The 22,580-nt window shown below is 37.2% G+C and overlaps 1 protein-coding gene across 4 annotated transcripts in view; it reads right to left on the reverse strand.

The window, feature by feature from the left end:
* SPECC1L (sperm antigen with calponin homology and coiled-coil domains 1 like) overlaps positions 1-22,580 on the reverse strand; it is a 71,682-nt gene that overhangs the window by 37,056 nt on the left and 12,046 nt on the right. For 3 of the 4 annotated variants that reach the window (XM_054220023.1, XM_054220022.1, XM_054220020.1), the window contains 6 exons: positions 19,630-19,819; positions 14,084-14,243; positions 11,503-13,136; positions 9,411-9,618; positions 2,509-2,582; positions 1,817-1,992 (listed from right to left, as the gene is read on the reverse strand). In XM_054220023.1, the coding sequence (XP_054075998.1) occupies positions 1,817-1,992; positions 2,509-2,582; positions 9,411-9,618; positions 11,503-13,136; positions 14,084-14,243; positions 19,630-19,782 (2,405 nt within the window). In that variant the 5' untranslated portion in view covers positions 19,783-19,819. Of the gene's footprint in view, positions 1-1,816; positions 1,993-2,508; positions 2,583-9,410; positions 9,619-11,502; positions 13,137-14,083; positions 14,244-19,629; positions 19,820-22,580 lie in introns of those variants that run through there. The other variant, XM_054220024.1, reaches the window with a different exon arrangement.

The raw sequence follows: 22,580 nt of genomic DNA on the forward strand, positions 1-22,580 counted from the left end.
TAAAATCAATATGCAGCCCATTTAAGGCACTTTAAAAACACTTTAACACGCAAAGTCTTAAAATTAACACAAGTTTGAAGCCAAATTAAAATCTACGGTCCAAATTGGTCATTAAATTAACCTAGTTTTCTTTCCACTGTAATTTAGAAATAGATTATCAACCTAAATTATCACTATAAATTCCTACTATTTGTCAATAAGACAGCTTAAGCACTAGCTGAAAAGTCCATCAAATCAATACCGGATTCTGTCTCTCAAATGCACACACACAGCACGTGGACAGAAAAAATTGAGCCTTAAGGATTTCACCATTTCACATGAAAATAATCAGCTCAGAGGGGAGAATTTTTCTTCCACCTGCATAAACAAAACAATTTGAATGAATACTAAGGAGGTAAGAATACACTTCTGGCACACATCTTTAGGCAGCATATGAATCCATTTAAAAAAAAAAATAGATTTTTAGTACAGAATATTTATGGTGGTTATCGTATTCAGTGTCACCAACAAAACAAGATTTGTTAGAAGCAACCTATTTTCTACAGTCTGCAAGAATTAAACATTGACTGATTTTTGCTTCAGACGCCGTAACAGACTTTCCTAACACCTTCGCCGCAATACAGTAGCTATACCGCTTCCAAGGAATCTAATCCAGTTGCCTCTTTGTTCTTTGACTGCAGTGAATCAAACGTCAGAACACGATTGTGTATATGTATAACGACTGTGTAAAATGAATATACTGACTGGAATCAGCAAGCCAATTCTACTTTCAGAAGTGCAACTGTAACCTCACAGGTTCACTTCAAGCAGTAATTGAACAATTACAATTCTGGCTGAAATGTATTAGTAAGAATTGCTCGTATTACTTAGTTTGGTGACCTTACTTCAGACAAGATACCTTATGCCCATCACGCATCCATCCAGATAATATTCCATTTTCAGTGCAACCAGTCTGTTCTTCCTACCATCAGCTTTTCCCTAAGTTCCTTAGCCTGCATTATCTCATATCCTGCTGGATGCTGGGTTAAGTGTAATGTATCCTATAAAATGCCCATCCACATGGAAAAAAATTGTTTAATATATATACACCACAAACATCATTACTGTAATTATAAGCTATACGTGCATTCAATCCCTAGAGACAACGTAGTCAGGATTCATTCAAATGGTGCTGTCCGAGATGTTCCTATTCTATGGATTTGAAGGACTTTCATACTTCTGAAACACGCATAACTCAGTTTCTAAATAACTGTAGCACCTAGTTCAAGCCACAAAACATCACAGTTTAAATTGTTTTCATTAAAAATGTTTTGATACACAAAGCATCTCTAATTATTTCCAGAAACAATTACCAGCGGAAAGAAAACAGTACAAGATATATGGAGAATTAGAAGAAGGTTTCTTGTCAGGTAAAAATCCAGCTGTATTTTTTACCATACCAAAAGCCTTGGCTGCTAAACAGAAGTATTAATGATGGTACAGAAAAGCCAACACTGCTTGTTTTTCACATTGAGGGAAGTGAAATCATGTTCAACTGTTAAAAGGGAAAAATCCTCCACTTCAATCTGGTTTTGCAAAAGCACCGAACTGCGTATTCTTGGACAGATTAAGTATACAGTTAGAGAAACAAATGTTGTTCTTATAAGTTTACTTATTTTGACCCCCAAAGCCTGCGTAAAGTCGCTTGTTGAAATAAAGATCCTCACAGTGAGAGGATTTGCGAACTTCCAGAGTCTCAATAATAGCTGTGACGCTGGATTTCCAAAACTGTACCCCCGCTACGAAAGAGACAATATCCCTGTTGTCTTTTGCATACTTGCGTGACTTTATTTCCTCCAACTCTTTAGTGAGCTTCTCGTTTTTCTCCTGAGCTTCATGTAATCTACGCTTCAGGTCTCCTATCTCTTCTTGGGCCTCAGACTTTATATCATTTGCTATAACCACTGCAGTCTGTAGATCAGCCTGGAACTGACGCCATTCTGCTGACTCCTCCTATAAGTAAATAAAACTTTAAATTGAAAGCAGCAGCAAGAATTTTGAAGTTAAAAATAAAAGTTATCCTTATTATTCAGAGTTTCCCTGTTACAGGAGACAATTTACAGGAACGATAAAGGCACTCATCTCTGGCATCAGGCACAACCTAACTTACAAGTTAAATTGAAGAAGTTTTCCTGGAAATAACTAGACTTCCAAGGTCATGGATTTCTTTTCTAGAAACAAAGAAAATGTTCGAAGTGGAGCAGAAAAAAAAATTAATATTAAACTATGCATCAGAAGACACAGGAACATTTTCTCCCAAGCCCAACACCACATCTGTGTCACACTGAGAATTTTTTAGAATTCTTTAGTGTCCATCGGGTAGTAAATATATTCCCATATGATGCCTGTGTCTCAGAAATAATTATTTTAATGGTATTACATCTATCATATTACCTTTTCACAATCTCACATGCAGGTCTTGAGAAATTCCAAGTTTACAATTTATTGATTTTTTAGGTTTTAACCTACCCGGAGTCTCCTATGAAGATTCTTTATCTCTCTTTCCATGTCATGCTTTTGGTCCTGAAGTTTTTTAACTGTATCTGGAAAGAAAGTCAAATTCTCTGTAAGATGTTAGTCAGGGATCTGTTTACTTAAAGAGTAACTGAAACAACCTGCAAATGTTTTTAAGAACTAACTCAGAGAATACATTTTTATAACCAAAGCCATCTGGAGAAAAATAGTATGAGCAGAAATAATTTGACAGAAAGTGTCAATAGGTGCATAACTTCTCTATGACTGGTGAGGGGAACAGCATAAGAAAACTCAATTCTTATACAAATCCCAGTCTCTTCTCCACCCTCCGCAATATTAAAATGACAAAGCGATAACAAAAAGCAAATAAACAAGGAGGGTAATTTAACATGGAAGAGTCCTAAAGACATGGATGTCTGGCGGATTTCCCCAGAAACAGCAAAACGCAAAGCCTCTTCATTCACTATTTACTCCCTGCCACAAAGCAGCTGACATAACAGTCACAGCCATGCCTTCAACGGGGATAAAATCCTACTCATGTCCTCAAGAATCTTCCATTCTCGTCTATCAAGCTACTATTTGAAGTTGAAACAAGCTATATTTACAGCAAAGGGACAAACAGTCTATGAGATCATGTTATGAAAGACATGGTCCCTTAAATCTGTCCGCAGTTATACAAAAGGGTATGCAGCTTGATCACCACCAACTCCTCATCTGGCGTCTGACAGACTGGCTACCGCAATTATTATTCATTTGTTACTTTACTCAATACACAAGGACAACGTGATTGATTACTCCATTCTCATAACTAAGCAACTAACGAAGAAGAACACTGATCTTTGCATTCTAGGATGATTTTATTTCTATAGCATCATGTAGCTATTTCCAAACTGGAAAAATGATGGGACAACTGACTGAAAGCATTTTTTTGTTCAGGTTCATTATTCCAAGACCTGCTGGAAACAAGTATTTTTCCTGTATATTAGCAATGCTCTTTCCACAAAAAAGAATGAAGGTGCATAATAAACTTAGGCTGTTCAAAACACAAAATCTTGGCCAAAAATCTATGGAACTGCATAAAAAACCCCCTGTTTGAATAGTCAGAAGTATATAGGTTCATACAAACCGATTGATACAGTAAAGTTTCATGGCTCTCAATTTCTAACATGAAAAACTTTCCAGTGCTTTTATTTGGGTATGAAGTCTCAGGAAAACCAGCAAACCAGGTTTTATTCAAAGTTACTTATTCTGCCAACACCTACCAGTATCTTCCCAAGTAAGCTTATACTTTTCAGTACTCCTGGTCTTTTATCAAATGGCTTTTCTTAATAAGAAAAATAAGGCTACAGCAGACTAAATGGAAAATAGTAAGCATTTCAAAATGTTTAAATCAGATGCACCAAAGACTAAGAACAGATTTAAGCTGATTTATGCTGATGTGTACATTAAGGAGCCTCAACTATGCTCATAAGAACACTTCAATTTTTCAGCCATGGAATTCCTTTTGGTTTCTTCATCAGAAGAATTCTTGAGTTTCCTCAACAGTTGCAAGCACAGAGGCTTTTAATGCCACAGCTAATTTCTTTACGAGAATGATATAAACCTCAGTTGGCCTGAAAACACGATAACCTTTTGGGCTTGGAAAAGTTGAAACACTAAAATTAGACAGATATTTCTGTATTTATCTCCTCCTTACAAGACTGCACATTTTACGATGCATCCAACTGATCTTTAAGCTTTGAAGATAAGCCTAACAGACCATGCCACTCAAATCTCATGCTACCACATTATTTAAGCAAAGCCCTCCAATTTTTAGCTTGTCTCTGTACACATAACTTGTTCAGGCTAAAGTCAGCACAGCTTTAGGTCAAAGTTATAAAAGTCGTTCCCCCTCCCCACCTTTTTTTCCTTTAAACACATGCTTAAAAAAACTCAATGCAAGTTAGATAACTTTCAAAAGTGACAGCAAGTACTGCTTCCAGTAGCATTTTGAAACAAAATATAGCAGACGACCATTTTCTCTTTTAAAGACAGTTCAAAGAAAATGTGTTTTTCCAAATAAAATCTGTTCTACTGCTAAAAGCAAGCTATAGTTTATCTAAAAAAAACCCACAAACCAGAAACTATGAATGCATCCAGAATTAAAGCTTGTGTAATGCCATTGTTTTGAGCTTTTGTGAGATACGAAATGCACCATTAAGTTTTAGTATATTTATGCTTTGAAGTAAAACACAATGGTCTGAATATTCTGCAGTTACTATAAACAATACAGAGCATTTTACAGCAGTTGTTAGAAACAGTCTTCCCCTCCAAGCAAATGAAGAGATTTAAAAAGAAAAAAAAAAAAAAAAAGAGAACTGAAAAGAACTACCAAATTCCAACTGAATTTGAAACAGTGAGAAATTAAGACTAAGGTAAGTGATTTCACCTCTTACAGCTTAAACTCCATTCTTCGCATTGTGCCACCAACTACAGCCTGAAAATTCAAGTAGTCAAAATAGGTCCACAGGCAGCAATTCCCTGTGCAGCTGCCCTGTGGCATCCTTCCTTTGCAGCCCCACAACCTCCACGATTCTTCTCTAACACACACGAACCCTTTCCACCTGTATGTGCTGCAATTTTCAGCACAGTAGGACAGGTACTTCTCTTCTGCCATTATCCACTCTCCTCCTTTTAAGGACCACAGACAAGAAAGGGCATTGAGATAAAAGGAAAAGTAACTACTGTTTAGGATAAGTGAATAACAAGGAGACCATTCTGATGAATGAATACGATAATCAAAAATGGCAAATCAGCAAGCTGCTTGTGTTTTAATGCAGGATTCAATTATGTCTACAAGTTACAAAATGATATTGATGTAAATCACAGTTTAACAAGGCCTTGCTTTTTAAAAGGTAGAAAAATAAATTATGGGAAATGCAGACTACAAATGGTAAAGAAAAACATTACAACTAGGGCTGGAGATGGGACGAAGAAACTAAGGTATCATTTGAATTTTGTACGACTGCCAAAGTATCACTGTATTCTGTATCTCTTACTAATTACAATTGGCAGTTAAAATTTATTATTATGGAATAAAAATGAGTATCAACATTCAATTGTTTAATTTCAATAGTCTCTGGGGGGAAAAAAAGAGAAAGAAAAAAATGACAATATTCAGATATGCATAGTAGTTTCAAAACATGACATTGTAATGCCTGATAAGCAATGCTAAACCAAGTAATCCTGACACAGGCAAATCCATAATGGGCATTCTCGCAGTTTTTGTACTAGCTACATTGCTTTGCCTTATACTAGGATAGCATTTCAATTTTTGAGCATAGAAATAGCTATCCTAATATAATCACATCTACACAGAGTAGTGTCAGCATTACAGTTAATTTAAGAATTATAGCTTCCTTACATAAGGAAGAGACACTGGTTACAAATATACCAAAGCTCGGGCAACTTGCATATCAGTCTTGCTTTGGAGCTCATTACTGTCAGACAGCAGATCTATACAGCAAGAAAGATGACGTTTTTAAGGGTCCAACATTAGCGGAAAAAAAAAAAGTACTAACAATTAGAAAACTAACATCCAATTGACTTTTCCAATACTTTAGTAGAAAATGCCTAAATATGATAATGTAAACATTTAGTTTCACAACTGTTGTCAAGATCGTTTTCAAAATGAGATATTGCAGAATTAAAAACTAACACTGTCAGCTCCATAAAAAAACCCTATTTCTTCACCAAACATTAGATATCTCAATCTTCTTGCTCACCTACCCTTGTTCAAAACATTTACTGACTTAAATTGTTACAGACAAAGAGAATTGCTATGTTTAGCACACGTACCTTGTGCTAAGTGAACATGCAAAGAGCATTTCCAGGCTTCAGAAGAAACATCTGACAACTGATAAGCTAACCTACAAATACAAATTTTCTGCACATCAGGAGACAAAGTTCTCAGTAAAAGTGTCCCCGCAAGCTCTTATTAACTGCTTGGAAGAGTAATAGATTTCTTTTTTCCCCTTAGCCATTGAAGATGACTAATGTGACAGCTTGGCTCCCTGACTACCGTTTTTCCAAAGCCAGAAACGAGAACAGAAGGAAACACGCCATCTAGTGCGATGCCCGCCTGCCCTGCCCTCTCCCAGCCCCTCACCTCCGCTCCCATATCACAGACTCATCGCCACTACAGCTTGTTCCATCTCAGCGCGCTAGTGAGCATAAAAACATACAGGTTATTTTAATATTTCTTTGAATTTTTAGATGCAATACAGAAGCACTATGCTTAAAACTCCTTCTCCCACCAGTAACGAGTTCAGCTGCCACTGACTATAGTTCCTCCTGCATCTGGATGACATCAGGAATATACTGTATGTTTTTAATCAATGCAATTTACATCCTACTGTCCACATCAAAGAGATCCCAGTTTTTGCAGATAGACATATGAACAGCTAAAAGGTGACAGTTCAACATTAAGATTCCCATGAAAAATATTATTATATGTTTGCTGCACTTCTTTTTGGTGTTTGGAAAGCCCACAATGAAGTGTGCCCTAAGCACCAGTGCCAGAGCATTTCACATTTCTATGTTACTATTTAGTGTTGATTAACCATTAAATTCAATGAACACTCACCACCTCGTCTATGAAGCATCTTTTTCCTAACTGTAAAGTGTGTCCTTTGTGAATTCTTCAAGTGATAATTTTCCACCACTTACCACTTGTCATTTATCAGTTGCCTTGCCATCACTTTCATTTACTTAGTAACTCTGCTATTAGGCAAATCCTCTCCTTAAGGGGTGGCCTAGATTTCCTCATATTTTAAAATCTAAACCAAAATTTCACTAAAGAAAACCTTTATGGTTCTTTATTACACTTGGTTAATTAGGGTGAAAAAACCCCACCGTTCTTCTAACTAGTACTTTATAATACTTAAACTTACACTGAATTCTCCACATTTAAAAGCACAGGCACTATATATACATATATTTGGCTGACAATACCAGAACTGATCAAAAGTCTGATTGCCTTAAGATACATTACTACTGCTAAGATGTGCTTTTCTGTCTCTTTAATACAAATTATTAAAATTCTGTCTTTTATATGTAATACCTCCAAGTCCCAGATTTTCTGAGATGCTGTTCTTTGCTGTCACTACTTACAGGCTACCACCAAGAAACTGCTGCATGACGTTTAATTATGAATCTATAATGAACAATGTTTTAAAGTGGTCAAAGAAAGATATTTTTTTAAAGTTTACTAGTCTTCGGGTGCCATCTCTCCTTACCGCCACTAGATGCCACTCTCCTTCCTGCCTATAACTAAAATCCTGCTTTCTTCCCTAAGGGATCACACCAGGCCACCAGTTAGTACAGTTGAATTTTCCAAACTATTTCAAGAGCGATGAGTAACAAAGACTGTCGCAATTTTTGTTGAAAATTTCTGCCCAGGCAGAGGTTTGTCTGCCTGAATTTTTACGAGTTTAAGTGAAATATCTGACAGCTGTTTTGTACCCCCAAAGCAAAAGCATCAAAAAATTAGGGCTGCCGTGTAATCAGGTATTAGTAGGCACATGTTTAAATGTTGAGTTGACTACGGTGCTGTCTCCTGTATGAATGTATTTCAGTTAATGGAAAAAACAATGCAAGTAGAAAAGCGTTCAACCTTTTTAAATCTTCGCTACAAAACAACTTCAGGAACAAAGTCAGAGCCCCTGATCACATATGCCTGAGCTCCTGCTCCCAAGTAAACGTCTGTCTGGTTTTGGCACAGGAGAAAAAAAAAATAAAAAATTGCAGAATAAAAACTTAAAGCAATTTTGTAAAGACAAACAGTGATTGCCTTTCAAGATAAAGAAGGGTTGCTTAGGCAAACCACGCTGACACCCACATGTCTGAAGGCACCGAGTTTCAGTTGAATAAAGCTTCCTTAAGACTACCTTTTCTTGATAGCGGACCAATTTAAAATCCTTTCTATGAATATTTCCCTTGCTGTTAAAAGGGATTGTGCTTAGTTTTTTTGCTTGTTTCATCCTCGTATACAATGGAAGAATAGCAGATATTTGAATTCTGTATCACTGTGCAAACACAGCTTGCCAGGGTACAGTTGCCCTTATTTAGATGGAGGCTAATGGCAGAATTCCAGCCCGTGGCAGGAATGTCTGAGCAGGTCTTGGAGATCAGAGAGGAAACTAAGGCACAGAGAGCTAGACAAGTCCACAGTAAACATGAATTTCATTGTAAGCGCCAACCATTTTTCGTATGGTGGCAAAAATCAACAGAAAGTCTGATTCTAACTTGCTTGAAGTTTGTCAGATTCATTTTTAGGTTCACAGATCAGTCTCATGACGAGCAAATCTACACAGAAAGAGATATATAATACATCCATATGCCAAGTCAGCTCTAACATTTGTAACTTTCAGGACCTCCGTTCAGCCACTTCTCCACTAAAACCACCTTTTTTCAGGTGGGAGAAATCATTTATTATACACATTCTCAAACTACCTGGTAACTCCTAATATTTGGGTGCTTGAAAAAGAGAGCATTCTTAAAAAACCCAAAACAGTAAATCAATCATCCAGTCTCCAAAATGCACAAGGAGAACACTATTATTAAGTCTGTAATTATATGTTCTTCTACTTTGAAAAACAACTTGAAAACAGCATTATCAGATTTCATATTTATTCTCAATTCACAGGTTTTCATTCCCACACCAACTACTACCAGGACTGGAAAAGCAAAGCCAACTTGATTTTTTTCACCTAGTGCACAAGGGTTCTGCAAAGCCCAGTCTGACTTGACTCCAGACATCCGAAAGACAAGTGCAAATATTTTCACTATTACAGCATTCTACTGCAGCTGTTCTTAAATGATCATTTCTCTCACAAGAGAAACTCTTGAACACTTACTCTCCAAATCAGATATGATGAGATTGTCATGAAGCTTCACAGCACGATGCTGCTCTACTTCATCCTCCAACTCAAAGATAGTCTCTTTCATGTCGCTTCGCTCAGTCTCTTTTTCATCTAGTTCTGTCCGAAGTTTTTCTAGAGTCACATTGAGATCCTCAATTTGTTTCTTGGCTTCTTCTTGGAACACTCTGTATTCATCTTCAACCTGAAAAAGAACATACCTTATCATAACTAATTTGGTTGCATTTTAAACCACATTTTTAGTTTTGTAACTACCATACTCACAATATATTTCTGCAACCATAAAAAAGTATGGGATAAGAAGTCAAGTGTAAGCCTTTAAAAATGTATTGTTCTAGTGCAACTATTTTCTTGAGCCAGAGTTAAACTCTTTTCTTCCCAAGCTGAATATATGAGTATTCCCCAGCTACTTTAACAGCAGTATCCTGTATTGAGTGAAGCAACCATACCATAGTACCAAGGCTGTGGTTTCGTGAGCAGCTGATCCAATTTAACATCTAGCTGCTGTGGAAAAAGGAGGGGGTGGTGAGGGAAACTCTTTACCCTTTATTTCTCTTGCCAAAAAAAAAAAAAAGCCTGCTCTCTTCTGTGCAATTTTAGTGCTTGCTGGACCTGTGAGAGGATTCATTTCCTTAACCAAGCAGCAGGATTCACATTTGCGAGTGAGATGTGTTAGTGAGTTGAAGTAGTTCCCAGAGGAGTCTTCAAGGCTATGGAACTGAATTTAAAAAAGCAGGGAAAACAAGAGGTAGTGGACTTCTCGCTTTTAGGAGCAGTGAGACTACTTTATCCTGCCTCACGAAACTGCCATGCAAGTAAGAAGCCGGGATCAGAGGCACAGTAACATTAACCCCCACGCCCAACAGCAAAAATAGGGTCTCAGAAAAACAAGAGAAATTAGGTCACGGCTTAGGGTGGGTCAAAACACACAGGCACCAATTTTAATCCACAAAATGTCCTGCTTTAAATCATCTGTTTCAGTACTTTTTATTTTAATAGCACTACCCAGCTTTAATTATTAAAATTATGGTGTTGGGTTTTTTTACTTCCAAATTAAGGTTGATTCTAACTGGCTGGTGATCATGACTAACATGTTGATTTGCAGCTAATATATAGTTCAAACATTAAATTTGGCTTGGATTTTCTCATCAGGAAGATATACCTTTAAATGCATACTCAAAGTTATTAAATAAATTTTATCAGATTCTTATTTTTATAGTCAATTATGGTAAACACTTTTACTAGATATATTTACTAGATAAGTTATTTATACTTGAGTTAAAATAGCTGGTTTAGAACTAGAAATATATATTTTGATCCAAAACCCAATTAACACACAAGGTGCTCCTGGATGGATCATTAGTAAAAAACCTATGTGTATTTGCCATATTTAATAATAATTGCTTAAAACCTTATCACAATGGTTTGGGTTTTTTTATTTATTTAAAACTAGAATATATATTCAGTAAATTAAATTAAATTTGATAAAAATCTCTGTCTACCTCAACATCAAAATTAGTAATTTCTTGACTGGAAAAAGAAGACACTTCTCTGCTTTCCGTATAATTAGGTTTTTTTACATTGGCTGAAACAACCTGAATAAGCTGAAACAAAAACATTCTCTTAACACCTGTGAAAGATTCTACAAATCATCAACAGCTGGGTTGTCACCTCAAACTTTGACTCCCAGCACCTTCTCAGTGACATCCCCCTTCCACCAGTTTGGCACTAACTCCTCAAAACTCTTACAGAAGGCATGCAACTTAAACACAAAATTCCTAGAGTATCTTAAATATGGTTTGGTCCTTGAGATGAGCTGTGGAGTTTAAATACCAGTATTTTAAAAAGTAACCCGACAGTTAAGCCTGTGGCGGAGCGTATCCATACAATTTTTCAACAGGCCCATGTAATTTTCATTAACAAAGGTTAAGAGAAGTTAATCAACACTAAAACTACTGCACTCTGACTAACCTCATAATTGATCCTTCAATTCTAGAACTACAGTGACCAACAGTAAGTCATTGTGTGTATGGGATGATAAAATACAACAGTTTGTTTTGAACACTACCTTTGCAATGGCATCTTGCAATCGATTGGCATCATTGCGAGTGTGTGCCAGCTCTTCTTGCAGACTACTGGCCAATGTCTCTGCTTTTTCTTTATCCCGCCTGACACTCTCCAGCAAGTCTTGTATATCTGATTTATCTCCAGAGTTGTGTATAGAATACAACTCAGCCACTTTCTGCTTTTCATGCTCTAACTGAGCTTTCAGCCTATTCATCTCAATCTGGTCACTGGCTACTGTGGCTTTGTACTCCTCTAAGGTAGACGCTATCGCTGTTTTGCTTTTCTGCTCTGACTCAATAATCCGTTCCATGTGGTGATTTCGTTCTTTTAATGCCCCTATCATTTCCTGGGCCTCCTTGTTGTCTTGTTCTGCCATCTTCAAAGTGTTGCTCAAGTGCTGCTGAACACCTAACAGCTGCTCTCGCTCAAAACGAGCGTTCTCTGCAAGGTCCATGTAACGTTGCTCTAACTCCATGTAGCGACCACTTTTCATATCTTCATCAATTACATATGAAATATGGTGTTCATCTAAAAGGGACCGAAAATACTCAATCTGACGGCTGAAGTGTTCTAACTTGTCGCTTTGCTGGCACAAAGATTCCATAAGGATTACTTTTTCCTCTCCAAGTCTTTCATTCTCACTGTTTAACTCTTGTGTTATTTGTTGCAAATCTGCAAGCTCTTGAAGTGTGGCTTGGAGCTCTTCAGCTGTACTGTGTTGATTCTCTTCCATCTGATGTATCCGTTCTGTCAGACAAGCTACGGACACTTCACTCGCGTTGCCACTGCTTCCCTTCCTGGATCTTTCTATACTTGGTACACCTTCAGATTCCGAAGACGATGGAGCATCTAAGGCATCATCACTTGATGTCAGTGGCTGATAAACTTCACTGCACTCACTGTCTAAATTATCCATGGAATTACTATGTTGATTGTCCATCAAGGTGTTTTCATCCTGACTTAACAAGTCTTCCATTGACCCAGGAGCAGAACCTTCCACTGAAGATGTCAGAGTACCACCACCATCACTGTGGTTGCCAGCTGTAATCTCTGGACTCAAAGACTGATAGCCAAAGAGTTTTTCAGAGTTGTCCAGCCTTTGTTCCAAAGAAAAACCTAATGCATTTAGTCTGTCTTTTAACATTCGATTCTCATTCTTCAGCTGGTTGAGCTCTTCTCGGATGGCAGTGTTTTGTTCCTGTAACTGTAGCAAGGTAGACTCTACATCAGTTGGCTGATGGACAACAATGGCTTCTTTTTCTTCAGATTTTTCATCACCTTCAAGTTGATCTTCATTAAGTCCCAGCTGAGCACGCATATCCCTTAGTTCATTCCGTAGATGCAGGATTTCCACATCTTTAGTTTTTGCTAATGTCAAAAGATCGTTCACCTTTGCTTCCAAAGCAGCTTTGTCACTGATTTGATTGTCTGATTTGGACTTGCTCATCCGAATATCCGACTCTGGATTGGTGCGGCTACGGGAGCGTTTTGCCAGTACTGTATCACTGGTCCCCTGTCCACTCAAAGGCAGCTTTTTGCTCTGGCTTAAACGAGAACGATCGCGTATCCTTTCTCTAGAAGAGCTTGACTCTTTGTTTCCAGATGAAGTGCTACGCTTAGTTGTGGAACTTGTACCTATATGTTTTTTGAAAGTTAGGAACATTAATATAAAATACAGTATCTGTAATAGAAGACTGTATTAGCAATACAGTGCTTGATTTTCTGAATCACACTGGTAAATGCATTTTATAAAATATATTTAGAGTAAACATTTGTACAACCTTAATCATGAATCAGTGCAGTTCTATTTTAATTGATACATGCTTTACCAATTGCTATGCTTTACCAGTATTCTGAAAATTAGTTAGATCTTAAAGTTTAACATTTGCAAGTTTCTTTTTTTGTCTTCACCAGCTTCTGATAAATTGCACAAAAACTGCAGCAGTGCTATTCCTACAAGTTCAAATTTGTCTCTCTTTTCACTAGATTTCAATGCAAGTGATGAATTGCATGTTATTCCCCAAAATGCAAGTTAAGGTTTTTTGTATTTTCATCTCATTTCATAAAGACAAAGATCAATTATTACTAGTATATTTCCAGACGCTTTACAGCTTTGCGAGCATTACTGAGTCCAAAACATAGCAATGGAAGGCAAGACATATTTCCATCCATATTGATAACACACTAAATAATTTCACTTTTCTCAAGTTTCTGAAAGCTCTCTTACTTTATTTCCATAAAGCAGTACAGAATGTCCAAACTGTTGACTGCAACAAATGATCACATCTTAAAGATTTAGTGCTTGTGGCATGGATTTTTTTTAGACAAACTAAATTATTTTAGACATATCTATGATTCTCTATTTATATTATCTAGTTTTATATAACAGTTGCATAAATTAAAAGGAACACCCTCCAAAAAGGCCATTACATTATTAAAAACCAGGAAAAGAGTACAGGAGGTGTTCAATTTGACTGTGGCCTTACTGACCACTTCATTAGGCAGCCTGGATGCTCAATACATAATAGGAAAATAAAAAAACCACCCAATCACCATCTTTAAGGATCGATACATCCATTTACCTGCAATAGTTTTGGGTTTATTTTCCAGACTGGTCATAGTCATCCCTGAAGCTGAAGATGCTGTTGATACGCAAGTGCTCTTCTTTGCCTTGACACCATTAGTCATTGTCACTCCACCGCCACCAGCCATCCCCGCTAAGAGGTCATCATTGCTCTTAGTCTGAAAAAAAGGGAAGAAGCACCTTTAAGACAGTTGACTGAGAAGTCTGCATAGACAACATTTCTTCTGTTACAGATTCCATCAGTTTAAAAAGTATGTTGCAAGAACGTTGAAAATTATAAATGCACTGCAGAGTTGGTAAGTTGAAAGTGAACTTCAACTCCTTACATATGATTGACCATAGAAACTAATGTCTCAATACCAAGGGAAAAAAAAAATTAAGGAAAGCATAGTAACACAACAGTGTAAGACTTCTCAATTTTGACTGAAAGTGTCCTTAAGCATAAAAATGAACACAATTCTTAGATAATTAAACAAGCAAATACTAGCAAGTTAGTATAATGTCCTTCGATAGAATATGATCACGCGTTTTCTTGGTGGACAAGCTCGCAACAGAAAGATCAAACCAGATGACACCACAAGTCAATCCAACATTAATAGAATACCCTTTCTATCTCAAAATACTAAGCCACAAATCACTAGAGACAAGGGCAGTATTCAGATGGAGGAAATACATCCTTGCGTGTTTTCATGCTCTTTACTAGGCACTCTCAGAGACAGGATATCTGCCTGATGGACTTCTGTCTGACCTCTTGTGATCATTCCTGAAACTACTGTTAGCCACAAAAGCTGCCTGGAATGTGACAAGGCAGTAAGTACGGGAGTCTCAAGAACCAGATTCCCAAACAGAGAATACATCTTTCAGAATAAAGCCAATACTAGAAATACTAAGTTCCTAGTATTAATCGGCAGACTTTACAACTATTTAAAATGCAATTTTTCAAATGGAGAAACAATCAAAATACGCTAAAGATTCTTCCCATTATAAAGGCAGTAAAAATTAAAAGAAAACAGCTGTGTTAGCAGCATTCCTCAAGTAACTGTATTATTCAGCTGAATAACACATTTGAAGTCTCAACCACCACCCCAGCTAAAAGGTAGTGCTTAGCATTTAACCAGTTGCTTTACATCATGACTTTCAGATTCTCCAGGTTTGTAACTTCTAGCTTCCATACATATTCATGTCGAAACCTACGTGCCAGACATTAAATTCTATACATTACAAATGAAGGTGACATTTGCTTAATTAAAAAAATAAAAATAAAAATTGCACCTCACTCTATTATATATAGCTTCTTTTTGCCAGTGTGAATTTCAGACCAATTAGGAACACTGATCATGGTCCTGTGGAAAAGGTATAGATGGGATTTGTGCCATTTACAAAGAGCAGCTGCAAAACAAAAGGGAGCTTGGGAAGAGAACGTATTTGTTCTGCATGCAGTCGTTAGACATACAGATAATTTAGAGCTAGAACAGGCATTTGTAAGGGTAAAATCCTCTAGGACAAGAATGTTTTTACTGAATTGTGTAGGAAATGGTATGGCCTTCTAAAAAGGTTTATAAAAGGCTTGAAGAAAACATTACTCTGAGGCTCTAGTTTGATGCGCATCTAAGTTGGCTTTTCTGCTAGGAAAAAGCCACTGTTGCTCTTCTCCATGTGCTTACACACTGTGCCAGTTAAACTGAAGCCTTTTCAAAGGGTTCCTTCCTCCCAGGAGCCAGATCAGTTCCTTGATCTGTCATGTCACACAGCCGTGCAAAACAGCAGATGCAATGGAAGTACCAATGAGAAAATAAAAATGTTGGAGGGCTACAAAATCAACAAAGCCCACACTGCTTGTGTGTGGGGGCAAGAGCTGAGCACAAACTACTACTGTATTACAATCCTTCGTTAAACTGTAATCTAATCAGATTTCATATCTAATCCAAACTCCTTTTGTGGGCATGGGGGTAGAGGGGAAGGGAAACAATCTTGTGATGCAATTATCACCTAAAACAAGGTATTAGAAAAAGGCATAGAACAGTGATTTTCTATTTTGCTACTGACGATCAGTCAGCAAACTTGATAGTTCAAAAGAACTATTTGCTGTCAGCATTTTCACCCTGTTGAAAGAGTGGGGAAATTAGATTAAGCTTCTAGACTTATAGTACATGTTATCAAGCCAAATAGGTCAAGATGTGACTCAGCTTGAAGAAAAAAAAAAAAAAAAAACAACAACCAACTACTAAGTAAAATACACACTTTCTGACGTTAGTCATCTCCAGTCCTCGCTGAACAAAGGAATTCAAGACAGCCATTCTTCTTCTGACTTACCCATAAACTATTTCTAGTCTAGATTGGAAGGCACTGCCTCCTCTGCAGCCAATTAGTAAACAGTTTCTCAAAACTGTAACACTATACTCTTGGCAAAGAAAACTATTTAGCAAAGGTTTGGAAAAATTACAAACCAGCAGCTCTCTTTTCTTAACACTCCATTCTTGACTTTAAAAAAAAAAAAATCAAAGTATCTTCATAGCATTTATTTTTAATGGAAGTAAAACCAATGTCGCATGTTTATTAAACAGCTTTTTCCTCAAGGAAGAACAGTTTATCCCATTTACTGAAAACTGCAATCCTGCTTAGTATTAAACCCCCTACATTAAAATATGAAAAATTAGAAAATATCATAATTAGAAATGCTCATCCAGACCTATTTAGATTTGCTATACAAAAACCACACTATAATTGTACAATTCATATTGTTTTCCTCCACGTCTTTCTTTCAGTGCATTGAAACTTGAATGATCACCTCTACAATTCATTTAATCTTAGTTTCTCAACAAGTATACCCTATTTACTGTACTTCATTCAAATCCATTTATATACATCTAATTATTCCTACCTGGGATTTTCTTTGATGCTTGCTGTTGCTGCATTTGAGTGCTTGAAACATCAAACTTCACAACAATCTGTAATTAAGTTACTGCATTTTGCAAACAGAATACTGAAGCCTAGACACATGAATACTGAAAACACATTCCAATTTTTAATATTCAAATGGTGGTGTCCAAGTCCTGGATTTTCAGGGACACTGGATTTTGCAATTCATTTGTATGAAATACAACTGCCATCTAATTACAGTTATGAGTGTTCGCATGATCACAAGCTCATTAGCTAAAGAAGTCAAAAATAATCACCTTAAAAATAAGAACATGCTGTTATTTGCGGAGTATTCTTTGGCAGATTAAAACCTAGAAGTCGTTGGCAGTTAACCTTCTCCTGTAATAACCTGTGTGAAGTGGTGGGGGGTGCTGAACATTTACAAAAGTCTTGGGCAAAGTGGGAGCCAAAAACCTACAAAGAGGTAACCAACAAAAAGGCATTCTGAAGCAGAGTGACAGCCCGACCTCTGAACAGTGTTCAGCTCTACAGAAGGGTGGGTCTCACAGTTTCTTCCTGTGCTCATTGTCCACACACTTTGAAAACTCCACAAAAAAGGACAAACCTATGAAACAATGAGTAGTGAAAGAAGCCCAGCCAAAGCTGAACACAAAACAGAATACAATTACAAAGTAATTTTCAATTTTGCAACATCATTACTGACTGAATTAAGATTGGTATAGTACTGTAAGTGTGTATTTCTACTCCTTAAGAGTAGCCTTTCATTCAATATCCAACTCAAAGTTTTCTGAATCGATATACACGTTTACTTTGAGGTCTGACTAAACAAGTAAGCTGTTGCAATTAAAGTTATTTAACGATGGTGCTTTTTTTTTGTCAAGGAATATTAAATGAAATTCATAATACACACACCAATTCACCAAGTGTAAGAGAGGATCCTACAACCACTATGACGAAAACAACGTGCCAAATGCTTTATCAAAAAGATCAAATACAAAACTATAAAAAAAATATTTTAAAAATAATGCCACTTGTTATTGATACTTCTTTCAAGTCAGTAATTATAAGTGTGATTTGCTAGTACCAGTAAATAAAAAAATACAAACAACTAACTTTGTTGTATAAGTATGGAACACTCAAAGAAGATAAGTCGTCATTATTATTAAGTCACATAGTTGGCACAACAGCAGCCTAACAAGTAAAAGCCATCCAACTGTATGAGTAAGCCTGGCTGTAACATAAAGCTGAGGTAAGTCTTCGTAATTAAGCAAAAAATTTTCATTGTGTCTCAAACATACAACTGTCATAAATTCTAATCCTACACCCAAACATAGCCAGAAGTGTTACTAATATAAGTAAAATTGTGAAAGCATACTGGGTCAAATTTCCTCAGTGTTAGATCATCCTCCACGTTTATCTCACTGAGAGGTATGACATAAGAAGCTTGATAAGCAAACTACAAAGGACTTTTGTTTCCATATTCTTTGAGAGGTTTCTAGAAATACGAAACAAGTAGTGTCAACAAGCATCAAGATTATTTAAAGTTAAGAAAACTGCAAGGTATGTGGGGTGGCAGAGGAAAGGGGGGGCACTGGGAAAAAACCTAGCTGAAAGCTGGCAAGCAAGTTCATCAGCAAAAGTACTAACCATTCTTCCATAAAAGAAAAGCAAGAAGTAAAGAAAAGAAGGGAACACACCACTTGACTTCAGCTATCCTGCATAGCTACTACAGAGAGCTCAACCCTTACCACTTCTTTAATTCTAGGTCTTTATTTGCCAGTTATTTAAATGGCCTATCTGGCTTCCTGTAGGTGACAGTGGTTCAGGCCCCAGTTGCAGACACCAGCCCTTCTCCTTGTTCTGTTCATTTGCTCCAGGGCAGCAGCAGTGCCCCAGCTCTGCAGACTGGGCTGCAGAAAGGCAAAGGAGGTGCGTCCAGCCGTGTGTCTGCGCCAGGAGAGGGAGGTGGACCACGCAGGTTCATACCATCTGTCCAACCCAGATTTGTTTGCTCCCAGATGAAAACTCCACACCAGCACACCTCAGTATGTCTTATTTTTCTTGGTTGTAGAAAATCATATGCTCCTAAATCTACTGCCCTGTTTTGCTAATATAAGAGAAAACCTCTATCTTTGAACTTGTTCAAGGAGCAAGAATCAACTTGTGAAAATTCAGCTCAAGCAGTACTTCACACAAAGCAAAGGCCAAAACAGCCAGAAGAATGTAGCTGCACTGACCTGACACGGATCACTGATAGCAAAAAGTTTCTCATGTTAGATACCTCATTAGTTCTTTTTTCAGAATTCGTAAATAGCTCTTTTCAAATCCCATTAGTCACTGACACACCATTCAAGCATAACACATGACACTACTAATAACATTCATCAGAATGCAACCACCACTCTGCTCCTTTTGCAGAATAGCCAAGTTCTGCAAAGTATATTGCTTTCCGTCGCATGTTGCAATACGAAAAATACAGCATGAATGGCACACAAGGTCCTATTACCCTGGCCAGTGCTGTATAACTACCCGAACTCCCTTCAGTTAGCCGTATAACAAACCTCTAGTCTAAGCTGCATTAAAGACATGCCTAAAATTCTGGCTTTATTTTTAAAGCTTTATTGCAAAAAATATAAATAATCAGAACATTCTATTGGTTATTACCTTCAGAAGAGATGCTGATGTCCCAGTTTTGGAGAGTTTTGTTACTGCAGACACTGAGGAGCCGTTTTCTGGTTTGGCTTTTTCAGTTGTTTGAGTTTTATTTACTCCAGGCACTTTGGGCACTGAGCCAACACTCCTGCTTGCTTTCTTCATTCTGGGCTGTCTGTTTATGATGCATTTACAAACAAATCTACAAGCAGAAAGAAAGAAATTTTAAATATAAAATACACATGAAAAGCAATGTCTCTTTCTGTAATGCTCTATTTAAGACCAGAAGTCCAGAAAAGCATTAAAGCCCACAAATTAGAGCCAAACAGAACGCATGTGACTGACCAATGGTTTTTGCTTTTTTAAAAAAGACTTTTTACCAAGAACTAAGCGCTTCCTACAGCTCCACTCCAAATTATATTTTTTTTCAGTTCTCTTTCCACAAATGGCACTGAACCAAGGTTATTTTATAAGTGACCGATGTTGCCGAGTTCACTCATTAGCTAGCAAAAGAAAGGCTTATTAGGGCAGCAACGTTCTTTATTTCTGACTGTGGGAAGGAAAATACCGTGGGAGTATTCAGGCAACAGCCTGACTACCAACAACACTGGATCTGAGAAAAGATTACCACCAGCCTGGTAATTAAAGTACTGAGAGATTAACAGCAGCTGCAGAGAAAAAAAAACACTATTTTTATTAAAAAATTATTAAAATGCCAGGACAAAAAATTTTAAAAAGTTGAAAAATTCAGATTCTCTGAAACCATTTATTATTAAAAATGTTAATAAACACATGGGATTTTATAAAATTTAATACTCGTCATATGATAATGAGGATTATCTCTGAGAAGAAACGTGAGGTAACCCACCACGTTCCATGGTCCCCAGGCAGGACACTTCAGCATCTTTACCTTGCCTTCAAGTTTTGTCAGAGACAACTGTCAATACTGTCATTTCAACCAGGAACGAATAAACTAAACACTGAAAACAAAGCTGACTTTACTCAAATCAGGAGCAGCTGCAGCAGACCTGAGCCCTGCAGTTATCACAACTGCTAATTCTAGAAGACAACCTAAGAAAAGATAGACTAGCCAACAGCCATAACTTGAAGCACAGACTACCAGAAGGACTAGTCACATTGGGACCTTCTACCCCCTTGCAAGAGCAGGATAGTTGGCAGCTGTTTTCTTCATCCCCCCTGAGTCAGAAGACATAGGAAGGAAGATTAAGAGGAGGAAACTCCCACTCCCCTTTCAGTCTTACAGATTCTGGGTGGAAGCGAATGATCAGGTTTATCTGAGCCCAATATCCTGTGGCTGATTAGAAACATGAAACACATGTAGTTGTTTCCATCTCTTAAGGAGTGAAGCATTTCAAAGACACAAAAAGCAGACTCATGATTGAGAGCATGAGATGTGCTACACAAAAATACAGTGATCAGGAGCGCTAATTCATTTCAACTAATGAAATTAACACTGTACACTAACACACACTCTTTCCCCCCCTATCACCACCTCAGCTGCATACAAGCGTATTTCAAGTCTGACTTTGATAAAAGTCAGGAAGACTCCAGTTTTGCCTCCTCAGAGCCCCGCATGCTGTTAACAGAAGCAACAGGAAGTTCCATTTTAAGACACTGACAATATTTGTTTATAGTTTCCAAATTCCCTTTAGCTCTGAAAGCTGGCATGAATAGACACAGAAAACTTTGTTTGCTGTTGCAGTTTCATCATCAGAATGTCAAAAATGCACCGGTCCTGCCATATGGCTACTAGTAATCAGAACGCCTTCACAGAAGATTAAATAACCGAGACATAATTTGAAATGGGACACTCCTTAGAAAACCAAAACCCAAACCAGAAAAGCCCCATGAAGGTAATATGTTTGCTATGCACACACAATTTTAAGTGCTACAACTGCCTACTAAACTCCAGAAGCAGATGCTAATATTTACAGGTAGGACCAAGTTGCCACACTTACATTTCTTGCCTTTTTCATGTTTATGAGTTGAACACTTAGTTGTCTTTTGATCTTATTCAATTGAAAACTAAAACTGAAAAGACCAAAGAGGATAGAGTTGTTTAGTAAAACTGGCATAATTACTATTGAATGATAGTTTTGATGTTCTACAGCCTACATAAAAATAGTTGTCCATAGCATGCTTGGGAAAGAATCAAACACGTTTCAGCGCACAGCTTGTTGTGAAGCTGACTGCATTTTAAAAATTACTTCCAAGAAAAAACTATACTCTTGCAGCAAACCAAGTAAATCAGAACCATGGCTTTCTGACAGCTCGTAGAGCTAGTAAACCGGTGCTATAATGAAGGTTCGGGTCCTGGCAACGATACGACTAGCATACATTTGGGCAGAGCTTGACAACCTTGCCTGGCAATCGAGATAAAGCAGTAACTCCAGCTGGCCTGCAGACATCCAGCAATGGCCACCTACAATACACATTTATCAAGGCTACAGAGCACATTCATCAAGTCTGACACATCTTACAACATGCCAGATACACACTGCACACATGATCTTTGCATGCACTGTGAAAGATCGATATATTTGGGATCCACTCATTATAGCAAGCGATACAGTAACAGAACCCACAAGATGTAATCTCAAAAAGAGATCTCAAAAGGCTAACATTAGCTTTCACAGTACAAACCATTTATACTCTTACTAATATATCACAGAGGTCAACAGTGACAAAAGACTGTGTGAAGTCAAATGTTTCTCATCCGTAATGATTTGTAAAAAACATGTATTTTAGAAATGTTCCTAAAAACATGCAACAGTATTTGCTTCAAGAACAGCAACTGCATAGCAAAGCCACGTAAATAAGTGAAGCTAAACAAAGTAACTCAGTATAATCCTCATGTTTCACCACAGCATTAATTTAAAATATCCATAAATTTGACATTGAAAAACACTATTTGTGATTTACTGACACTCAAAGGCAGAACC

This window comes from Rissa tridactyla, chromosome 13 (assembly GCF_028500815.1).
Source record: "Rissa tridactyla isolate bRisTri1 chromosome 13, bRisTri1.patW.cur.20221130, whole genome shotgun sequence".
Lineage (NCBI taxonomy): Eukaryota > Metazoa > Chordata > Aves > Charadriiformes > Laridae > Rissa > Rissa tridactyla.